The sequence below is a fragment of the Impatiens glandulifera genome, chromosome 2, assembly GCF_907164915.1.
Source record: "Impatiens glandulifera chromosome 2, dImpGla2.1, whole genome shotgun sequence".
Classification (NCBI taxonomy): domain Eukaryota; kingdom Viridiplantae; phylum Streptophyta; class Magnoliopsida; order Ericales; family Balsaminaceae; genus Impatiens; species Impatiens glandulifera.
In genome coordinates this window covers 56,114,369-56,136,320 of record NC_061863.1, presented here as the reverse complement: position 1 = coordinate 56,136,320, position 21,952 = coordinate 56,114,369, and the positions used below count along the sequence as shown (strand labels likewise).

At 30.2% G+C, this 21,952-nt stretch overlaps 3 protein-coding genes across 5 annotated transcripts; all 3 read right to left on the bottom strand.

Annotated features, from left to right (window-relative positions):
- Positions 1 to 4,423: 4,423 nt before the first annotated feature.
- LOC124925364 (cryptochrome-1) lies at positions 4,424 to 7,423 on the bottom strand. Of its 2 annotated transcripts, XM_047465347.1 has the most exons (6): positions 7,297 to 7,423; positions 6,726 to 7,208; positions 6,378 to 6,599; positions 5,589 to 6,274; positions 4,763 to 5,420; positions 4,424 to 4,680 (listed from the first exon to the last, which is right to left on the bottom strand). In XM_047465347.1, exons 2-6 carry the CDS (start codon positions 7,036 to 7,038, stop codon positions 4,655 to 4,657), a joined length of 1,905 nt encoding a protein of 634 aa, XP_047321303.1. In that variant the 5' UTR covers positions 7,039 to 7,208; positions 7,297 to 7,423; the 3' UTR covers positions 4,424 to 4,654. The 2 variants fall into 2 exon arrangements, with proteins under 2 accessions (XP_047321303.1, XP_047321302.1); XM_047465346.1 differs by having other exon boundaries at positions 6,726 to 7,415.
- A 694-nt stretch (positions 7,424 to 8,117) lies between these two features.
- Positions 8,118 to 10,948, bottom strand: LOC124923865 (nucleolar GTP-binding protein 1-like). The gene is made up of 3 exons (XM_047463844.1): positions 10,810 to 10,948; positions 8,457 to 10,521; positions 8,118 to 8,363 (listed from the first exon to the last, which is right to left on the bottom strand). Exon 2 carries the CDS (start codon positions 10,503 to 10,505, stop codon positions 8,469 to 8,471), a length of 2,037 nt encoding a protein of 678 aa, XP_047319800.1. The 5' UTR covers positions 10,506 to 10,521; positions 10,810 to 10,948; the 3' UTR covers positions 8,118 to 8,363; positions 8,457 to 8,468.
- Positions 10,949 to 13,919: 2,971 nt separating this feature from the next.
- On the bottom strand, positions 13,920 to 20,737 carry LOC124927892 (OVARIAN TUMOR DOMAIN-containing deubiquitinating enzyme 9-like). 2 transcript variants are annotated; one of them, XM_047468391.1, is made up of 11 exons: positions 20,602 to 20,737; positions 19,820 to 20,175; positions 19,618 to 19,736; positions 19,049 to 19,122; positions 18,479 to 18,533; positions 16,896 to 16,970; positions 16,720 to 16,793; positions 16,577 to 16,625; positions 16,011 to 16,095; positions 14,997 to 15,053; positions 13,920 to 14,275 (listed from the first exon to the last, which is right to left on the bottom strand). In XM_047468391.1, exons 2-11 carry the CDS (start codon positions 20,139 to 20,141, stop codon positions 14,223 to 14,225), a joined length of 963 nt encoding a protein of 320 aa, XP_047324347.1. In that variant the 5' UTR covers positions 20,142 to 20,175; positions 20,602 to 20,737; the 3' UTR covers positions 13,920 to 14,222. The 2 variants fall into 2 exon arrangements, with proteins under 2 accessions (XP_047324347.1, XP_047324346.1); XM_047468390.1 differs by having other exon boundaries at positions 20,552 to 20,685.
- Positions 20,738 to 21,952: the final 1,215 nt, after the last annotated feature.

Below are 21,952 nucleotides of genomic sequence, written 5' to 3'. Positions count from 1 at the left end.
TAGATTTATGTACAATATTAATTGGTATGCCATAAATTGTGTGAATTCATTCTTTTGTTTTGGACTTTTGGAGTAAACTTTAGTAAAACAATTCTTGTTATTTTTAAATAGATTTATGTACAATATGGTATGCCCATAAATTGTGTGAATTCATTCTATATTTTGTTTTGGACTTTTGGAGTTTGACAAACTTTAATGACGTAAGTGAAGTATAAGATTTTGTAACTCTTTGCTACGATGAACCATCAAAATTAAATAAAATAAATAAATAATTGAAATTAAACAAAATATATAAATAACTAATTTATAAGTGATAACACAACTGTATTCTTAAATATACTAGTATCATCAAGTATATGCTATCTATGTTTTAATTCAAATTAACTATATATATATATATATATATATATATATGAGATTTAAATAAAATATATAGAAACATAAATTCAAATAAGAGTTACATATCTAAAATTAACTTCTAATGAAAAATCTAAAACATAGTAATTTTTTTATGATAATTCCAAAGTTTAGTAAAGATATAAGAAAATTAGAGTCAAACTGAATAAATCAATCAAACAGTGTTACAAGAATTTTATCAAATATTATGAGTGACACTAAAAATATCAATCAAAAACAATATTAAAAGAATTTTACCAAATATTATAAGTGACACTCAAAATATCTTTGACCAAAAGTACTTAGAGCAACTCCAATGGATTAGCAGTTCCAATTCTACGCCAAACGGAACAAAAAATAGGATATCTCATATTCTCTCCAAAGCATATTTGTGTGGCGTGGCTAATGTAGGCATAATTTTTTTATATTTTAACCTTGAACTTTTATTTCATCAATTTTATATATTAAATTTATTTATAAAAAGTTATTTATATTTTAATTTGTTTATATATTTTATTTATTTATATGTTTTATTTGTTTATATTTTTATTTTTATCCTATATTTTATATTAAGCTTATTTATATAATTATTAATTTAATTTTTTTATATAATATTTTTTATATAACATAAATTTATAATAATATTTTTAAGAAATTATATTAATATTAAAAAAAATACTTTAATATATATATATATATATTATTAAATATAATTATAAAAATTACCAAATACATTACAATAATACACAAAATACAGAGTACTTCATAAACTAAAATAATACACCAACACAACAAAATAAAAATATACTACAAATTATGTATTTTTTTGTGTTCGTGTATTTTAATTTTTGAATTTTTAATAAATTTTTATAATTAATTTATATTTAAGTTTAAAATATTTAGATAATATTATAATAGTGTCATGTAATTTATAAGTTTATAAAATATATAAGTGATATTAAAAAGTTATAAAAGTTGATATAAGAAAGAATATTATAAGAATATTCTTTTGGGTTTTTCATTTAGAGAAGAATTACTGTTTGATGTGACATTTACACCAAAATGAGTTTGAAAATGAATTTTTCGGTTGGAGATGGTCTTAGTAAACAACGTCGAATATATTTTGTCAAAAAATATTTGACGATCAAATTTAACTCTCTTTATTAAAAATAAATAAATATAATTTTAAATCTGATAACTTTATCTTCTTTGTTACTAAGAAGTACAATACGAACATAAAAAAATTATCACAAAAATAATCAAAGAGTGAGCATTAAAACGATAACCTACAAACAATTAAAATTATTATTCGAATTATAAAAATATCAAATATATGGAGTTTCTTTTGTATATTATATGAATGCTTCATCCGCAAATTGTTTGACTGTTTTATCTTGATAAAAATATGAAAGGGAATTAGTTTAGTACTGTATTTAAACTATTTTTTTTTCATTCTTCAATTTCTATAGACTTAAGGTTTTTTGAACCAACTAAAAAATTCTCAATTCATTCTAAATATTTTTGGAATGAAATATTTACTGAATCTCCATAGAGAGGATCTAACCTTATTCCATTATATTTGAAACACAACCCAAGCTAAAATATAAGTGTAAAATAAAACAACACCTTTCAATCCAAAAAAAATGAATATTTAAGTTTTGTTAAGAATATTTTTTTATTTTTTTAGAGAAATAAACTTTATTTTTTTAATTATATATTTTCATATTTCAAAATTTAAAATACTTAAATTAATATTAATCTAATAAAATCAATAATCAATAGAAGATATTGAAAATAATTTCACATATATTAATATAATATATATATATATATATATATATATATATATATATTTGCAAATTATTATCCTTTTAAAATAATTTAATTCTAAAATATATTTTAAATATATATTTATTTTTATAAAACAATAAATTAAAACATATTTTTTAAAATTATATCATTTAAGTACAATTTATATTTAAATCATATATCTATCAAAATTTTAAAAATAAATCTAGACAAATATATTTAAGGTAGAGAGAGCTCAATTTAATTAAAATATGAAGATTGTAATAGAAATTATGAAAAAATCTTTTTATACAAGTTTACTTATTAATCTTTCTAAAATTAATGTATATGTTTAGTATATACACTAAAATGTACATAATAAACAAATAATCTATTTTAAATTATACGTGGCTCTCTCCTTCCAGAAATAAACTCTAAAGAAGATAAAAATTTTACCAAAAAAATTGTCCCTTTATTGATTTTTAGCATTGAAGTTTTTTTTTTCCATGTTGCATCTTGTTCGATCTGACATCCTATTTAATTCGATCGATTTTTCGTATTAAATTTTTATAGTCGATTGTGCAAGTCTGTGTCCATCCTATTTAACAACAAAAACAAAAGAGACAAAATAATCGGATCTAGAGTTGTTTTTTTATTTTTCCAACAAAAAGTTATCGATTTGATATAGGGTCACTTATAGGTATCCTCCCATGATTTGTACGGATTTCTCACTATTTCGGTCATATATGTAGATGGTTCATTTTTATTTGGCATGACCTTTTTCGGCGTTGCTTATCAATCATCGGCGAAGAATAATTTTAACTGCCGCTCAGAATCGATTAATATAGATTTTTTAACACCGTTTTATTAAATTGTTTGACTTTCTTTACTTCAATAATCATCGTTCAAGAACTCAAATGAGTTGTTTATGGATGAATCTCGACAAATCGCATAATTGTTGAATCTTTTTAATAAGAGTTTTATTTATATAATTTGATTATGAAATTTGATATTTAGATCATCAATTTTGATTTTAATAATGTAGACTTTATCTTGTGTTATTTACTCTTTAATTTTATATATTTAACTTTTATTTGATTTTAGTGAGAATTAATTTCTTATTAAAAATCAAATTATAATAAATAATTTATTTTATTCACTTGTATTTGTCACAAACTGGATTAATTTAGTTATAAGCACCAAATTTGGTTAATTCAATATATACTTAAAGATTTAGAATAACCCTAATAAATTAAATTATTCTTTATAATTGTTATTTGAGGTGAAAACTTGATTCGTTTTCATTTGAATTATATAATATGGGATTTGAACTATCAAATTTTAATATTTGAGGATTTAAATTATACAACTTCTTATTCTAATAGGTGTTTTTTTATTTTTAATTTCTTATTAACAAAGTTTTTATTATATGAAATTAGGAGTTGAATTTTCTTTCTCTACTAGTCTCCATTAATAAAAAGAATGTAAGATATTGAATTAATTAAATGATAATTATATAATAGTCATAGTGTAATTTTTTTAACTTATTATTTTTTGTTTCTCTAACTAATTTATTTTAAACATATTTTTTTAATTTTTTTTTAATTTATGCCTTCTAATTTGTCAAAATTATGTATAATTAAATAAATATTTAAAAAAAAACTTGAACACAAATAGATTTTTTGTTTTACAAATTTAGACGTATTCGTATTTTAAATTTAATATTTTTTTTAAGATATACGCGTTTAAAATAGCCTAATATAATTTAAATGTTTTAAAAAATATGTAATACGTGTAAATAATTAAAAAAATTAAAAAAATAAATATAGAATTGCTATTTTAATTTTACAAATGTGATAAATTAAATAATACGTTAAAGTAAGAAGGCAAGGCGGGGCGTTCATTTGTTGCGATGACTAATACGGTGAGAATTTGGGTGAGAATTTGAGCTCCATGCGATACAATTCAAAGTTTGAACCTCGTAGGATAAAAACGACTCAAATTCGAACCTCGCAATTGAGTCATTTTTCAATTTCAATTGAATCTCCAAATTTTATTCATTAGGTAGACAACTAAAACAACAAACACTGATTCAATTGTTTTGAAATGCAGTAGATCTACTTGACATACTAACTAACTAAGCATGGCGAGACAACAGCTAGAAGTTTTTAAATCACTTGATTCGGTCGAAAACACAACTCTACCACTTAACGACCAGTCCTTACTAGACTTTGAAATGCTAAAGTGGAACTAGTACAATATTAGCAGTTATGTTGGTTATTTTCTGTTCTAAAAGTGTGTTTCAATTCTTAGCATGTATGAAAGCAACATCCATGGCTACTACATATCTGATGGTTTTATCGTTGAATCAAGTAGTACAGACATAGTAGTAGTAGGCGTAACAGTTGTCGCGTCCCAAATGTGTTAAATTATAAAGACAAATATACATCACCTTGTTGGATTGATTTGATTACTTCTGTTGCTCTTTCATACCTCCTGTAAAATTGAACAAAAGATCGAGATTTACAGTATTAGTGTCGAGCTTGTTTAAAGGCGAGAAAAAATATTAAAAAAATACCCTTTTTGCTTGAATCTTGTTCCGTGTCTGAGCTATCAGCATCTTGAAAAGCCTTCAGTTTATCCGGTGGTGATGAAGATGAAGAATATGAAGGAACTGAGAACGTGTTAACACTGGTTGAAGGTTTCTTAGCAGCGGGTGATTCGGCTGTGGAGCAGAATTCGTCGTCAACTCTCGAGGTTTTATTCGCTTCTTTAAGCTTATCGTGAATTTGAACCGGCCTATTGTCTTCTGTATTGTTTGGCCTTTTCCTGTTCGAAATCCCTTCTTTGAAATTCTGTCTTGTTGGAACTTTCTGATCATTGGACGAAATTGTGGAGGATAATACTTTTTCTTTTAGAACAACCTTAGGGATCGTTGATCTAGCAAGGCTATCCGTATTATCCACAACTTCCTCGTTCGCGCCATCAGAACTGCCTGTCTTTGAAGCCAAATCTTTTTCCCTCATTGTGCGGATGGCTTCAGCCAGCCGATCTCTTGCAGTGTCTATGTCAATGACAGGAACTGGATAATTTTGTCCAAGTTCTACTCCTGCAGATACAAGGACAGAAAATGGTGCATCCCAAGGATGATGGATCCAATCTGGTGGCATTTTCGCTAGTTCCGGAAGCCAATTCCGCACATATTCACCCTCGGGATCAAATTTAAAGCCTTGCACCTGATCAAAATTATATATGCAAATGCTTTGAAAATAGATAGATAATAGTTTTCATCTAAGAAATTGGGGAAGAAGCTTATTTTACTTCCTGACATGCCTAAAAGTTTTGATGCAAGTTCAGGAAGCAAAATGAAATGAAATTCTATCCAATAAATTATAATAACAGACCTGTGGGCTGTCCATACGCTCCAAATCATGACCATCGGGTAAGCTCCCGGAGATATACTGCCAACCGAGTATATCGCTTTCAAGATCTGCATCCAGAAGTGTGTCCCAAAAATACTTCATTCCCCATTGCCATGGAAGAAGCAAAAACTTGACGAAAAAACTCGAAACAATCACTCTTATCCTATTGTGAATCCACCCGGTTGCCCAAAGCTCTCTCATTCCAGCATCCACCAAAGGATAACCAGTTCTTCCCTGTCTCCACGCCTTAAAAAGGTTCTGGTCAGCATTCCAAGGAAAATGCTTGAGGTTACCCAGCAACGATCTTTCGTGAGTAAACGGGAAATTGAAACAAATATATCGGGAATAATCCCTCATACCAATTGCCTTAAGGAAAACAGATGTATTATCTTCACCAAACAGTATTTGCTTCGTGCGAACCAAATTGAAAACTTTCCTAACACTTAATTCCCCAAAATGAAGATAAGGAGACAGTAAAGACGTCGCATTTCCAGCGACTCTCAACCTGCTTTTCGAGTATTCCTTCATATGAGTTTCCACAAACTCAGTTAAAGCCTTATTGGCATAGGCCCAACCAGGAGACCAGCCTCTTCCTAACAAAGCATTACTAGTTTTTTCAGTTTCATTCTCAAGTCCTAGCTCTTCAATAGAACAAGTTTCAATTTTCCCTGTTCATAAGCAAAGTATGAAACATTACAATTCTATTACATGATTCTCTTTTTCTAAAATAAATAATGTTCATTCATTTACCCTTTTCAAAAAAGTATATACCTGCAGCAGGGATCAACTGTGATGGATGCGATTCTGAAACAAAGTCCATCTGCAAGCTCAAACACTTATTCCAATATGGTTCAAAGGTTGTAAAAGCAAGACCTTCATCGTCGTATACTTCCCAAGGTTCATATAGTAGATCGCCGTTATAACTTTGAACAGTGATGCCCATTTCCCCCAACTTTTGCTTAATGTTATGATCACGAACCAAGGAAATGGGGTCTGGATTTTGACAGATGGAAGAAACAAATATTGGTCTTAAAATGGAAAAAAAAATGTTTGCAAAATGAAACAATTAATAGAGAGCATAAATATAAAAAAGGCTAAGTTGAAAATGAAAACACACACCATAGAGATGATTATATACAACTTTAGTTGCCCCAACAGAATTGATGCAATCCAACAATGCATCCAAAGTGCTTTCGGCTTTGATCAGTTTCAATGGCGCACCGATAGCTCTTAAAGACTGTTGTAAATGAATAAGAGATTGCTTCAACCACCACCTAGAAACTCTACCTGGATAGAACTGTCCTTCCTCCTTAGGACACCATATATACACAAGAAAGACAGATCCATCTCTAGCAGCAGCTGCTAATGCTGGGTTATCCTCAATTCGAAGATCCCTCCTAAACCAGACAATTGTCTTGATGTCACTTCCCATTTGTTTATTATTCCTAATTCAATTATTCCATCCAGCCCTAAGAGAGTGGAGACTCAGCTCAGCTCAGCTCATTGAAGTTAAATTTTGAAGTTGAAGTTGATTCAAAAGCTTCCAATCCCAGTAGTCAATTGAAACAGGCATAACCGAGTATAAATTTGATCGTGTGAAGTCTGGTTTATTACTTAAGAAATCACTTTCTAGACATTCAAACTTATTTACACTGAACCCAAATAACAATAAGAACCCATAATTACATACCTAATACTGATCAGAGTAATCGCCTTCTGTCTAGATCAAGAACTTGACTTTTATCTTGCCAGATCCAATTGAGGAAAAATGGAGGCCGCTAAAGAAAGAGGATTTGGTGAAGCTAGTATATAGAGAGACAAATTAAGGAGGGTAGCTTTGAGAAAGCAACTGTTATCTTTCAGGGGCATAATAATTTATTATCATTATTATTGTTATCTATAAGAAAATTAATAATAATAATAATAATAATTGGCCATTCAATTCAATGAGCTTACAAATGAGAATTCCTTTCCTTACAAGGTAATGAATATATTGGTATTTCATATTTGAACTATGAGAAAGAATGACAATTTAATGGGCCCTATTTATTTTTGTTTCTTATCTTATTTCTTAATTTAATATAGCTGTGATGAAGCTTTCATTTTAAAAACTAAATGAATTTACACTTTGAATTTTGTATAATTGCAATATATATTAATTAATCTTCACAAAATGTTAAATTTTAGACATCAATTTAATAGTACCATGAGGGTATGGATGGGCTTTGGGAATAAGACAAATAATACAAGTTTGTTCCATGTAACAAGTCGACACAACTAAGAGCTTGTTTGATTAATAGTTAAATATTAAATTATTTATTATAAAATTGAAAAACAGTAGAAGAATAAATTTAATAACTAATGAACTTTAGAAATATCAGAACTCTGGATTTGAATTTTTTTTTAAAAGGATGAATAATTTAGATAAGATAGTGGTCAATAATATATCCTGAAGCTGATTACAAACAAAGCTCAGACAATAATATTAAGCATTAACAGAAACACTGTTTGAAAAACAAAACTTGCTTTAACAAAAAAAACATAACTTCATCAATCCAAAAGGCATAATAAACAATGTATTGTGTCTCAAAACATATAAATAAATAAACAAAACCCATAATAATAATAATTCATAACAAAACTGGTTTAGAGTCTTCAAGACATAATTAAATAAATAAAAACAGTGAGATGATGATAACAAAAATCCTTAAAGTCTTCACCAATATGATATATCCCTTTAGAATGGGTCGTCTTCCCCTAATAGAATCAAAAGAATGTAAAATTAACACAACACAAAAGAAGAAACAAGACAGTATAATAGTAGGGAAAGGAAGAAAAAGAAGAACTAACCTGAATAGTTGATCATCGTCTATCGGTTTTACCAATGGAACGTTTCCCAGAGAAGAGATGCTTAGGTCGGAGTGTGGGAATAACTCTATCAGATTCACCCCTTCTCGCATCCTTATTCCTCACCTTCGAAGCATCCCAAGCCATTTTCTTGGCCTTACTCTTCTGGATACTATCCTTGAATCCCTCACCAGGTACCAACTCCTTAGATGGTGGCCTGGACCTTGATCTTGCCATCGATAGAGACCTCGTCCTCATCTTCTTATTAGGATGCTGTTGATCAATGTCCATCTCCATCGACGAATCCCCACCTGCGCCCCTTGAAGGAGACCTATCTCTCTTACGTCCGCGCGACTTGCTGCGGGCACGCTCTATTGCCTTCGAAGGATCAATACCCAAAGAAGACAGCTGTCTTCCCATTCTCTCTGAAGAAAAGCGCCTTTCTTTGTCGTGTTTCCTAGGTACTGTGGGTCGGCTCTCTGCTGTGCTCTTCTTTATCCTGTGAGTCTGAATGAGAAGGGATTTCTTGCGGCGAATTGCATCCAGCGCTTTCTTTGATTCTGGATCGAGCTCCTCGACTTCCATATCAGTATCTTCGTCACCCTCCATCTCCAGCCGCAGGCCTTCTTCTTTCTCAAGTTCCTCGAGGCGGTTCAAGATGTCTGGATCCAAGAAGTCGGCCACGTTATGACCGTCCAGGATTTCGGGTAAAATGTCTTCCTTCCAGTCGTCGTCAGCCAAGATATAGTGTTTCTTCAAGCTAGCTGAGTACACACCAGCACCTCCGTTCTCCTCCTCCAAATCCCTCTCCAGTTTCCTAGTTTCCTTCACAACTTCCTGCTTAGCCATTGATTCAAGAACAGCCTGCGGGATACAGGCGGGCCTCTCCTTCTGGTCACGGGCCTTGGGCATCGCGACGTGGAATCTGTTCAAGCAGTCGTTTATCTTTTTCGACTTCATCTTCATCTCCACCCTCTGATTCAGAAGTCTCTCACAAGCAGCATTCTTCACAAGCATCACTCCGTCTTCGGTCAACGTACTCATGGTCACGAGCACACCCTCAGAACTGTTAGGATCGTCCTCCGGGCCTTGTCCGATCACGGTCTTCATAGCTTCAGCTTTCATCTCAGCGACCAACTTCTTGTCTTCTTCAGATATACTATCCAAAGGCTGCAAGTCAGTCTTGTTGCAGACGATAACCAAGGGCTTATTCATGAACAAGGACTTGATGCTATGAAACAGAGCCGCCTGCTGAGCAATGGTGTAACCACACGAACCGGATATGTCAAGGAAGAAGAGGATAGCAGCTCGTAAATGTGCCAGGGCTGTGATGCTGCACATCTCAATAACATTACGATCTTCTAAAGGTCTATCCAAAATCCCTGGAGTATCAATCACTTGATATCTGAGGTACTTATAGTCAGTGTGTCCAACAAAGAGGGATTTGGTAGTGAAAGCATAGGGCTGAACATCAACATCAGCCCTAGTGATCTTGTTCATGAAAGAGCTCTTTCCAACATTAGGGTACCCACAAATGAGAATTGTCCTTGTATTTGGGTCAATTGAGGGAAGCCTAGCCATGTGCTGTCTAATCTGCTCAAGATAAGCCAGACTAGGGCCAATCCTCTTGAGAACAGTACACATACGACCAAGGGCAGCAACCTTAAGCTGCTTGCATCTGTAAAGTGAGTCACCATATTTCAACAGTTTAACATAGTCTTGCGCAACTTTACCGATAAGATTTCTTGCTGTGTTGATTTGACCTAGGGCAAGCTTGTAATGGTCTTTGTTGTAGAGGACGTGAAGAAGATCTCCATAAAAAGGGTGGACATCATCAAGGCGGGGAAACTCTTCAATGATGGTGGATAGCTTCTCGTGAAAGTTCGATTGAGTGTACTTCACTTTACGCATGTAGAACTTGCGGATTCGGGTGATGGCATATCCTTTGTGAACGACTGTAGGTGTTTGACGTTGAGTACGGGAAAGGATGATGTTGACGAAATCATCCTTGGTGGGAACAACTGTAATCTTCTTGAAGTTGTATTGCACCATTTTTCACGACTGTTTTCTGCAACATTGAAAACAGCATACAAAGATTTGACTAATGGTGTTATTATTTAAGAGAACAACTCAATTTAAACTAATATAGATCAAAGAGCATGCTGAAAAAGACTGAGACTCACGAAGATCACAAAACATATACACAGAAGAATCAGCATCAAAATTAAAACTTCTAGTTAGACCTACTTTGGATTCAAGTTAAAAGCGATAACAGAAGGAGAAACAGTAGATAACATTAACATAGGTCCAATAGAGAAACCCTAAATCGATTAACATCAGATAGACATTAACAAACCTTGATAGAGGAAACACCGATTATGAGAACGAGAAACAGCTCTCCAAGATTATTAGGGTTAACACCGCAGCCCGCACGGAAGAAAAGTTGATCGATTGCAGAAGCCGCAACAAGAGCGGCGGAGAGAGAATGAGGAGAAGTTATATATGAGTATATATATAGACGGTGAGAGGAAAGGAAAAACCCTTTTATTTATTTCAGGCCTACAAAAACCCTCCTTCATATTTCACAGATAATCAGGGTTTTAGTTTTAGGTCTGCCAAATTATGGGCTTTCTTTTCTCTTGTTTTGTTTTTCTTTTTTCTTTTTCTAAAAATTGATTTATAATAACAAACTAAATGAGATTATTTATTTTAAAAAAAAGGGATAAATTACAATATAAAAAAAAATATATTAAAATAAAAATAACCATGGCCCCGACAAAACTCGCCTTGCCAACTCGTGGGCCGTCAAAACTAACCGTACCTAGTCGAGCCAAAACTTGCCGACGTACAACCCAATGCCGACCTCTAACCTCTAGACTCAAGCACATAAACTCAAATAAAACAGAAAATGAAACATTCATATTATATATTATTATTAAAAGTTTATGATTTTAAATTAAATAAAAAAAATTATTTTGAATTAAAATTTAAAAATTATTTTAATTTACAATTTTATAAAAATAAATTATTAATTATCACACAATGTTAGTAGGTGAATTTCTACTTGAACTTTGTGAGTCAAGGAATTTAGTATATTAAAAAGATTGTAATTATAATTTTTTTTAATATTCTTATTATTTTTTAAATTAATTTAAAAAAATGATATGCCTAACTATAATAATAAAATATAACTAATAATTTTTAATAATATATTTTATACAAATACATTTAACATATAGTTAATCCTTAAATTTTTAAAAGCTAAATAAGCTTTTAGTAGTTAACTCCATTTAATAATAGAAATTTTCAACGCCATTAGAATGGTCCTGAAATTCTACAGTATTTTGATTAAGTTCGATTTTATCTCTTATTTTACATGATTAACCTACCGGTATTGGTATCAATTTTACCGGTTTTGATTATACTAATTTTGATTGATTTTGGTCAATTAATCGAATTTAACCAGAACAGATAATTCAATTTTTGAATTTAAATATCCAATTTTAAAAAAAAATTAAAATTCTTATTAAACGATCCTATTATGTTATTCTTCATTTTTTCTATATTATAATATATTTTTATTATATTATATTATTATACTAATATAATATATTTTAAGAGGCTAATAACTATATAAATTAATTTTTTTAAATAATTCTAAATCAATTATAATTTAAATTTAAAAATAATTAATATATATAAATTTTTAAATATTATTTCTAATATTTAAAAAAATAACTAATATAAATTATAAAATATAAATATATAATTAAATTATTACCAGTTATTAAGCTTATAGAAAAATAGTTTAACCACAAACCAAACTATTTAACCGGTAATAAACTGTTAACCGGAATCGTTAAAACTAGTTAATTGATAAACTGGTAAACTATTAATTATTTCATTTTTAAATTTTTTTTTTTTATATATATTCCTAAACAATTTCGATTGTACCATTATATATGTTTTTTTAGAAATAAAAAGTGAATTTATATTTATAAATTAAAAAATATATACTATTTATTTTAATAAATGAATGTAACTAATTTTGTAAATATAATTATTTTTATTATAGTATTTTTACTTGTTATTTAAAATTAACTTTTAAAAATAATGAAGGTATAAAAATAGTAACTTTTACTAGGGCGGTGCAAAAAAATCGGAAAACCGGTAACTCAACTGAAACAATAATTAACCGGTTTCATTTTAACAGTTTATTAGTTAATCGGTTCTAGCGGTTCCGGTTAACCGGTTTTTTACCGGTTAAACGGTTCGATTTACCTATTTTTCTAACGGTTTACCGGTAAACCGGTAATAATTTAATTATATATTTTTATATTTTATAGTTTGTATTAGTTATTTTATAAATAATAGATATATTTTAAATAATATTTAATCATATATAAATCTTTTTATTTTTAAATTTTAAATTATAATTTTTATAGAATTTTTTTTAAAAACATTATAATTTATATAAAATTTTACAAAAATAAATTAAAAATAAATTGAAATAATTTCATTAAAATATGTAAAATTGTTTTTATAATAATATAAATTAACAAAATTAAAATAGTTAAACAAATTAAAACTTGATGTCTTGTTTTGTGTTTTAACTTTCTGTCCAACCCTTTGATTAAAAACTGTGTTTTAACTTTCTGTCCAACATTTTGATTAAAGACTAATCGACATAACAAATTTGAATTTTCTCAAGTAACATATAGAAATCTAACCAACTAACTATAAAATATATTATATTATTATAATAAAATTATATATTATAACATATTTTTAAATATATCAACAAAATATATTCTTATAATAATAATATATTATATTATTTAGAGGAAAGGACGGAGAATATTATAATAGAAAAGTGTAAACAATAATTTAAAAAAAAAATCATTTCATAAATTTATTACTTAATTTAAAAAATTGAATTATCAGTTCCTAGTTAAACACGGTTAACCGACCGAAACCGACCAAAACTGGTAGAATCAGAACCGGTAAAATCGATACCATTAACAACCAGTTAACCGATTTGTAAAATAAAAGGCAAAATTCGTCTTAACCGAAATCGTTTAAACACCCTAACTTTTACTATTCTGAAAAGTCCCTCTTTTACAAATTTATTTTAAACAAACACCAATATTTCATGGGTTATGAGGAAGTTTATAGGGACATTAAAAATATTAAGGTCATTTGTTTAATATTCTTAAAAAAAAAGAATGAAACAAAAAGTCAAAGTGATTTAATATTTTATTGAATGGGTAATAGTTGATAACAAAATACTCTCCAAGGAGGCATAAAAGCAAGTTCATCCAATTTAACATAAAATTCACCCAAAAAATAAATAATGAACACATGATATTGATAGTCATTATGAATTATCGTATTTGAAACTGGCTTTTATCTCATTGCTACATGTTTGTAACATTCACTTCCAATCCAAAATATTACTTATATACATATGATACATCCATACTTTTTAACATTACAAGTGGAAAAGAACTGCCCAAGTTAGCCCTAATATTAATGTACATGAAAGAAAGCAGACAGTCTAAGTGTGCTTTACAAAATCTCCAAACCATGTTGACATAATTAACAAAAGAATAATTTAAAAAAGAAATAAATAAAAACTTGTACTACAATTAGAACATTAATGTAATAATAATGATGAAGGGAAAATATGATAAAAGAATAGAGATGTTGTATGTAATAATCAAGACTGGCCTTCTTCACTTTCTCTTGCTTTTGCTGCACCAACTAAAACTAACTTGAAAACGGCCACCAGCTCTTCTTCTTCGTCTCAATCGTGGGCAATTCTGAATAAACACGCAATGTAGTAATAATTTAATGTAAAGCTAATTATATGAAAGTTTTATGCCATGTCAAAAACTCGTCATTTGTAAACCAATGAACCATTAGCGCCATGTTATATTATAAACCAAAAGAAAATGGACAAGTTTAAGATTAAAATGTTCATGTGTTCTTGGACTTTTATTGAGAAGCCACAAATTTAAAGTGTTACAAAGTTCTTTTTTATAACAAATTCATTTAAGCCCTAGCTAGAATATGAGAAAAGGATGAGCCTTTTGTAAAATAAATAAAATATTTATGACATGTGTTTACATGCTTTTCTCAATATAAAATTAAGGAGGATCATGATCTAGAAAATCATCTTTTATACCTAATGAATTAAAAAAACATGGATCATAATCGAGAAAATATTTTTTCTTGGGTCATGATCCACATAACATTCTAGATCCAAAAAACAATCTTGTACCAAAATATAATTAAAAAATCATTTCGATTTTAAAAAAGGATCTTGATTGTGACAAAATAGTAGTTTCTAAATAGCTAGTCAATAGTGGGAATGACGAAAAGCTTGGAAATTGCATCAAACATCCATTAATAGGAATGACCAAAAACTTGATAAAGAAAAAAAATAAGTATTCGAGCATATATTCTAGCTACCAGCATCCACATCCACAGGCAATAGAGTAAATTAGCAGGTATTTCAGCTTCAAGTTCATGTATTATTACCTCCTTCTGGGTAGATAGAGTTATAATGGACCTCCGCCCAAAAGCTCAAGAAAATAACTGGATAACACAAACAAAATCTTTACGTTAGTGTGTGTACTGTTTGTGTAGCTAATAATATAAAACGGATTTACAGTCTCTAAATCACAAATTCATTTGTGTCTGGGGCAATTATTGACCTCTTCGAAGAGCTTAGGATGAATTAGCCTTTCGGCTTTCCTTTGATTGTTTCCTACTATTGTCCTTTTTTTGTTTTCGCTTTGTAACTTTTGTGGTTGTCTCTACGACTTCTTTAAAATGATTCTTTATCAAAAAACCAAAAAAAAAAACAAAACTTATAAGATCTGATCTGAAGGATGTTATGGTGAACAGAAACTTCACGAATAAGAATGCTAGACGTCTCTGTGCAGAAAATAGATAATGTTGTTGTTAGAACCAGGCTACTGAAATCTCATCAAGAGAACAACTTTCCTAAAATTTATTATAATATCTTTGGTCTTTAACAATTCAGCATAATAAATGGCCTACATAAGTTTCCATATAATGCTACAGATTTAGATAAATGTCCACACAGAAAGCAGCATTCATTGTCCCCTGTGAACTTTGGAAATTAAGTATAAACCTACCTAATAAACTATCCTATATGTCTTGACTGAAACAAAACAAATGCAAAAACTCTCCAGACTTCTAGCAGAAGTGAAAAAAAAAATGTAATTGAAGATTTAAGCTGATTTTTATTTTCTTTTGTGACCGGGTTTATTCACCGGGGACGGCTAGCACGACCTCCCATTTAAACCAGAGAGTCTTAGTGAGAATCGATTTTAAGTTGATATTGAGGTAGACAATAGTTGATGTGATAAGGAGTAGTTGAATACAATATTATTGCAGAAATTTAAGGTAGAAAATGGCCTGAATGAGATTGATGCAAGATCCTTTTAAAAAAATAAAAATAAAATCAATGTTTTTCTCAAATGGTAGGACTATGAATTATTATAAGATGGTGTGTGATAAACTTACTTCTTTTTGACTTCTGAATGCGTGGAAGAATCTCAATGTAACAAGTATCCTTGAAAGACGTGAGGACAAATATCTTCACACCATACTGCAAGAGAAAACCATCTCATCAGTTCTAAGCTCACAGGCTCAGCTCATGACAATAAAACTCATGCCAGATAATACAGTACAGTTTTACATAAGAAAGTCAGGCTACAATTTTAATATATATATATATATATAACCAGGGACTAATCCCTAGAGGAGGCAACAACACCCACCGCCGTAACCTCCTAATTCAATATGATGGTTTCTTTGAGAATCGAACTTGACAACTCAGGGTAGTAAGACCATTAGTCCAAACATTTTGTCACTTAGCTACCCAGACTACATTTCATTAGAAAGGTTGCATTATCATGGGGTTAATATTTGCATTAATAGATTAGCATTTCTGGTTTAATTTGCCTATATGTAGGACCTGGCCTTGAAAGGGCCAACAAATGATGACATTTCTTTGGCAATAATTGTGGCAAAAAAAAATAGTCAAATCATGCAAACCCAATTGAAGAGAAGGAGGATCTCAAAAATACCACATCGGAAGCAGCTTGTAACGTGACATGATCACCCCACTCACCACTCCTACATACAATAGAAATAGAATTAGGCATAGGTACCCAGATGTTATACATCAAAATGACTGCAACAAAAGAGACCAAAAAATAACATATCTTACATGCTAATTTTCTTTACATACTCATCATAAGTCATTGGAACATAACCTTCATATAGTTCCCCCTGATATTTCAGCTGATAAATTCCAAATTGAAACATCAGCACTCTTGGGTCCAATGAAGCACAATAAAATAAACATATCTGCCTTAATTATAATATTTTTGTTAACAAGCAGACCTGGTCAACTATTTGTTGCCGAACAGTTTTATGGTGGTCAGCAGTACGATAGATCTGATCTGACAAAGCACGGAACTGTAAAACAAGGCAGCATGAGAAAATAATAAGAACAGGAAGTGCCCAAAAAAATAGTACAATTCTTCCTCAACTACTTAATTTGAACTCTTGTGAAATTAACAAATAATTCTTAGAGATAGATAAAGGAATATGATCCATCGCATATACAAATAAATTGTTAAGTTTGTAAAAGTACATTTATAAAAATATAATTTACTTGTATATTTATTAAATGAGAGACGTGACATATTTGAACAGGTAATTGCAAGTCTTTAAAGTTAACCTAGTGCATAACCAGAATGAGAAAAGTAACAAGAAAAAACAGAAACTAGATAGGAGTTTTATTTTGGAAAAAAACTCAAATAACCCAACATATTTTAAAAAAAGGATCACATTGCTCACTAAATTTAAATTGTTCCAACCATTAAAAAATGTTCAATTGGCTCAAACAGACCACCCTGTCTGAAGTCTAAACTAACTTAACACCATCAAACTTCTTAAGAACTTTCTAAATACACTCTCTTATCAAACAATCCCTTTTACAATTGAACAAAATTCTATGAGAAATATAAAAATAAAAAAATATTTGTCCAATTACAAAAATACTTTATTTGTTAGAGGAATGTGCTTAAAAATTTGTCAGATTTTGCCAACATCAGTTAATTTAGGCGGAGTAGCCCATTTGAGCCACTTGGAACAATTTTGATGAACAAAAAATTGAGACAAATTAATGTTCAGTAGATTATTTAAGATTTTCTTATAATTTATATCTGCTTCAAGCGTTTTCTTTAATAATTAGATCAATATCTTCCATATTGTGACTGGGATACAAATATAGACAAGTCCATTATCCACAAACACTTACATTCAAATAACAACAGAATCCAAAGTTTTCTGGTTTGTATTACAACAAAATTTATAAACTTCAATTTATCTAGACTCTTAAATTAGAATAAATTTCTCAGATGCCATTTAAGCTGTTAGGATAATTGCTAGTTTGAGAAGTTATTAGGCCTCTAGTTCCAAAAGGTCCATTATCTCTTTACCCATGACCCCGTTATCTACTATAAATGAACTATAGTGAGTTCATGGGTTGCCAGGAGAGAATTATAAGGGTAATAGTTTGCCTTATTGTCTACAACTTAAGTTCTAGGTTATAAAAACAGCTCCAAAATGTTGGGCTTTCTATACTATGCTCATGCATTTATCACTCTACAATGATTTGAAAGCATCCCAGAATGTAATTAAGGGAGAATTTGAAAGTGAAGGTATCATGGTCTCATATTTAAGGATCCAGCCTCTCAGATAAACAAAAATCCAAATCCAGTGTCATTGTATTATGCCTCTACATGGTTATACAGGGAACACATATGATTTACCCTTTGAATATGTTAAATTAGCATATTATATCAAAACAACACCCTCTGCCTTTTTCAACAATAACGAAATATTACCATCCAATCATCTCAATTTGCATTAAAAAGATATGGCAAAAAATAGAATATGTGGATAAGGATAAAACTAACCTGACAGTTACCATCTCCTTCAACCTTTAGCTCAATCAATTCATACAAATCCAATCTGGAAATTTATCAAGAGTTAACAATGTTGAGCTAGGCCTAACTCTTATGCATCAAGAGAATATGTCAACTTTTTCTCTCACGTGAACACGAAGTGCGTTCACGATTAACAAGCAAACGAGAAACAATGACAAAATGAAACAAAAATAGAGAAAACAGAAATGCCATCTCATTTAATAAGGATAGAAAGATATATAAAGTAAGCAAACTGTGTAATATTTAGCAGTAAAACAGGCAACATAAAGTATCTATTCAGAAAAATACATTTGAATATATAATGCTGATGAAAAGTGAAATGACATGTCTGATTTTTCACATTTATACTACAGTAGAACAAGGTCAATTTCTTCACATTTATACTACAGTATTAACAGGTATCTGAGAATTCATCATAATATCCTCAACAAATTAAGAAATAAATAATCTCGAGGCTACTGATCTGAGACTTTGGAAAAACACAATCTATAAAAAGTACTAGAAGTACAAAAAATTGAATGAAGAGAAAACTGTACAGACCTCTCAAGCAATCTTTGATGGTCAGACATTTCTTCATCTGTTGAAGGTATGGCTCCATTAACTTTAGGTACATGCTGCAGAAAAAGTAATGAAAAAATATCTTTATCCAATTACGAGCTCGTTACTCAAACATTTCCGAAGAAAGGAATCAGCAATTCAATATACATGGAGCTTTGCTTGCTGAATATTTAGGCCAGTAACTAAAAGAAAACGCAATGAGAAAATAAGAAACACATGGAACATGAATCAGTAGACTAAGCACAAAATTCAATATTCATGCAAAAATTGGGTGCGTGTCTGTCACCACTCACCAACCATGTGGCCAATTGATAGAATGGATAAGTCCATACACCTCATATCAAGATAAAAAAAATGTGTGCATGCCTTCAAAAATCAATAACACGGTACCATGAGAGATGGTATAGAAGGGAATAAAGTGTAACTAAACCATGCATGATTAGGTCAAACCACCAAACATTCCATGCTGAACATAGCTAACTCAAAAGAAATTTCCTTGAAATGCATACATGCATAATTAATTCATGATAAATATAACAACATAAACTTACAGGAATAGGAACCATCTGGTTCAGCCTCTTGCCTACTTCACCATCTAGAGAAGACTCGTTCTCAATCTCGGGTGAATACGATGAATAGTTTTCCATGTTAGATGATGGATGACCTTCATCTAGAATTCCAAACATATGAGGAATATTTATAGAGAACTAGGGCATTAATAACCAAATCATGAGATATAACAAGCTTGCATACCTGAATATCTTCTTGAAGAACCATGCCAATCTTGACTGAGAACAGACACTTGTAAGTGTTCATCATCAGCTTTTGAAGATCCAAATGATTCAGTCTCAGCAACACGCTCTAGTTCTTCCTGATATGCACGTGCAATTATCTCGTCGTTCTCCACACCGCCATCATTTCTTTCATTAAAACCTTCATGGACATACTGAACTTGATAGAGATCCCTTTCATAGTGAAGAGTACTAGGCGGAGAACCATTATCTGACAGATGACAACCATCTAGAAGATGGAGGCCCCAACGAACCACATCAGGATCATGCTGATGCATAATCATCTGCCCAGATTATATTTCCAGTATAATTGCACACCTACAAGTAAAACACGCTCCAATATTTATACAATTATCAAAACAATTAACAAAATCCCAAACAGAGTAAAACCCACATGCACTAATTTCAGAACTTGGACAAAAGTGATAAGAGAGAAACCAGAAGCCTACTTTTATCAGTAAGAAATCTCAAAACGGGAAAAGTGCAAGAAAATCAAATAGTTTTTCCTTAAGAACAATAGAACGGTAACCTAATTCTGCACAGAAAGTTCTTCCAAGTTTCTAAAATACAATTGAGTCAAAGCATCTACAGAGAAAGAGTAAACACAATAAAGAATCGCGCACACGTCTGTCTGTCTGTATGTATGTGTGTGAATTGTGATTTTCAAATAATCGATCGATCTATGAATTCGAACCTGGAATTGGTAGAGAGAAATGTAAATCCGATCCTGCAAAAGGATTCTACCTGTAGAAGTTTCTGGATGGGGAATGAGAAACGATAAACTACCAAACGTCAGAAATTTCCGCCTTGGTAAAGCCCGCATTTTCTGAAACTCGTGTTGATTGGGGGGGCGATATGCTGCGCCGCAACGAATGACGTGATGAGTAGAATGTCCACGTGGAGGATGATGATGAGGGGAATGTCTTAAGCTTGCCAAATGATCTCCGGTACACAAATCTAATTTTGTAACGTTTTCTTTTTTAATATAAATATTGTTTATGATAGAACTAATAAAAATACTTAGGAATGAAATAGTAAAAAAAATATTTTTTTTTATGAAGCTATAAATATTTATTTACAAATAATAAAACATCTTTGACCTACCTATCATTTATTTATTTATTGTGCCCATGCTTTTTCCCAATATTTATATTGTTTTAGTGGGTGAGCAATAATGTCAAGAAGTAAAATATTACAATAAAATTGAGAAAATTTTGTTCTCTTTTGTGCACAATAAATAAATGATAAGATGCAAATTATGATTTATTTAATCAATATAAAATTGCAAAAATTAAGAAGCAAATAATTATTTTTTTCATTGATCAAACAATAAAAAAGTATTTGTAATTAAGGATGTCAAATTGACAATAGAGTTTCCCAATAAATTTTTTTTATTACTTTTAGATAATTCTAGCTTGAGACCATTATAACTTATACCATATTTTCTAGATAAATTAAAAAAGCTTTTATAAATTGATAAAAAAAAAAAAAAAATGATAGAGAACTAAGGGTATTTGTTAGTTCGGTTTTCGAGTTATTCGAATTTTCGGTTTGAATATTTTGTTTTTTAATTTTTTTTAAACAAATTCGAAAACCGAACCGATTTAAATAAATTCGAATTCAGTTTATTTGAATTCGATGAATTCGAATTCGGTCGGATATTCGGTTCAGACCAAATATTGAACAATCTATATCTATAAAATGAAAAAAAAATTCTTAAGAGAGTTATCAAAATAAATAAGTTGTAAAAGATTTTATTTACTAAAATTAAAAAATATATATATGTGAATCACCCAAACTATGTTTAGTGGTTGGTAGTTGATGTTGACTGTTGAACAATGGAAATAAAAGTAAAATAGTGTTGACGGCGACCAAATATAATAGTGGTAAATGTTTTCGACTAGAAAGAATGAGAGATAGGTCAAGACTCGGTAATGGACAGTTGAAGTGAGATATTATATAGTAAAATATATAATTATTTAATTATATATAATAAATTATATAATATATAGTAAAATATATAACTAAAATAAATAATATAAAATAATTTGATTTTCAGTTTGGTTTTTAAGTTGAAATCCCAAACTCGAAAACC

Excerpts from the sequence above, each read along its gene's own strand:
- LOC124925364 (XM_047465347.1), bottom strand. The coding sequence starts at position 7,038 with ATGGGAAGTGACATCAAGACAATTGTCTGGTTTAGGAGGGATCTTCGA. Across the intron at positions 6,275-6,377 it reads ACAGTTGATCCCTGCTGCAG|GGAAAATTGAAACTTGTTCT; the intron begins GTATATACTTTT and ends GCTTATGAACAG. Across the intron at positions 5,421-5,588 it reads AGCGTATGGACAGCCCACAG|GTGCAAGGCTTTAAATTTGA; the intron begins GTCTGTTATTAT and ends AATTTTGATCAG.
- LOC124923865 (XM_047463844.1), bottom strand. The coding sequence starts at position 10,505 with ATGGTGCAATACAACTTCAAGAAGATTACAGTTGTTCCCACCAAGGAT.
- LOC124927892 (XM_047468391.1), bottom strand. The coding sequence starts at position 20,141 with ATGATTATGCATCAGCATGATCCTGATGTGGTTCGTTGGGGCCTCCAT. Across the intron at positions 19,123-19,617 it reads ACCAGATGGTTCCTATTCCT|CATGTACCTAAAGTTAATGG; the intron begins GTAAGTTTATGT and ends CTTTTTCTGCAG. Across the intron at positions 16,794-16,895 it reads GGCAACAAATAGTTGACCAG|CTGAAATATCAGGGGGAACT; the intron begins GTCTGCTTGTTA and ends GGAATTTATCAG.